Raw genomic sequence first — 363 nt, forward strand, 5'->3', positions numbered from 1 at the left:
GTCAGGGCTCAGTGTAGCTCAAGGACTCAGTATACGAGGCTTCTGATGATCCTTTCACCGCACGTCTCCACCTCTTCCACCGCCCTACAGTCACTGACACGGAAAAAGACTCACCTGGCAGCTGCAACAAGTACTTGTATGGTTCCAGCAGAATTCGCTCAGAGGCGGCTTGTGAGTCACTGTCCATTGCCTCAGGTTTACACAAATCTCTATAAAAAAGAAGAGAACAGTAATTAGGTGTGGAAAACCAAAATGTACTTGAAGACAGCGCCATTTTTAAAAGATTAAAAAGCAATTCTATGTAATCCGATTACAATCAAACACTTTTTTGTCAAATTAAGCAGATATCTGCTCACAGTCCGC

The 363-nt window shown here is 43.5% G+C and overlaps 1 protein-coding gene across 3 annotated transcripts in view; it reads right to left on the minus strand.

The window, feature by feature from the left end:
• Positions 1–363, minus strand: part of ggps1 (geranylgeranyl diphosphate synthase 1) — a gene marked incomplete at its 3' end in the record, with an annotated part of 14377 nt that overhangs the window by 9063 nt on the left and 4951 nt on the right. For all 3 annotated transcript variants that reach the window (XM_035663244.1, XM_035663247.1, XM_035663246.1), the window contains 1 exon segment: positions 115–209. In XM_035663244.1, coding sequence (XP_035519137.1) covers positions 115–187 — 73 coding nt within the window. In that variant the 5' untranslated portion in view covers positions 188–209.

Source organism: Morone saxatilis, unplaced genomic scaffold (genome assembly GCF_004916995.1).
Source record: "Morone saxatilis isolate NCDOM2014 unplaced genomic scaffold, NCSU_SB_2.0 Contig19, whole genome shotgun sequence".
NCBI classification, from domain to species: domain Eukaryota; kingdom Metazoa; phylum Chordata; class Actinopteri; family Moronidae; genus Morone; species Morone saxatilis.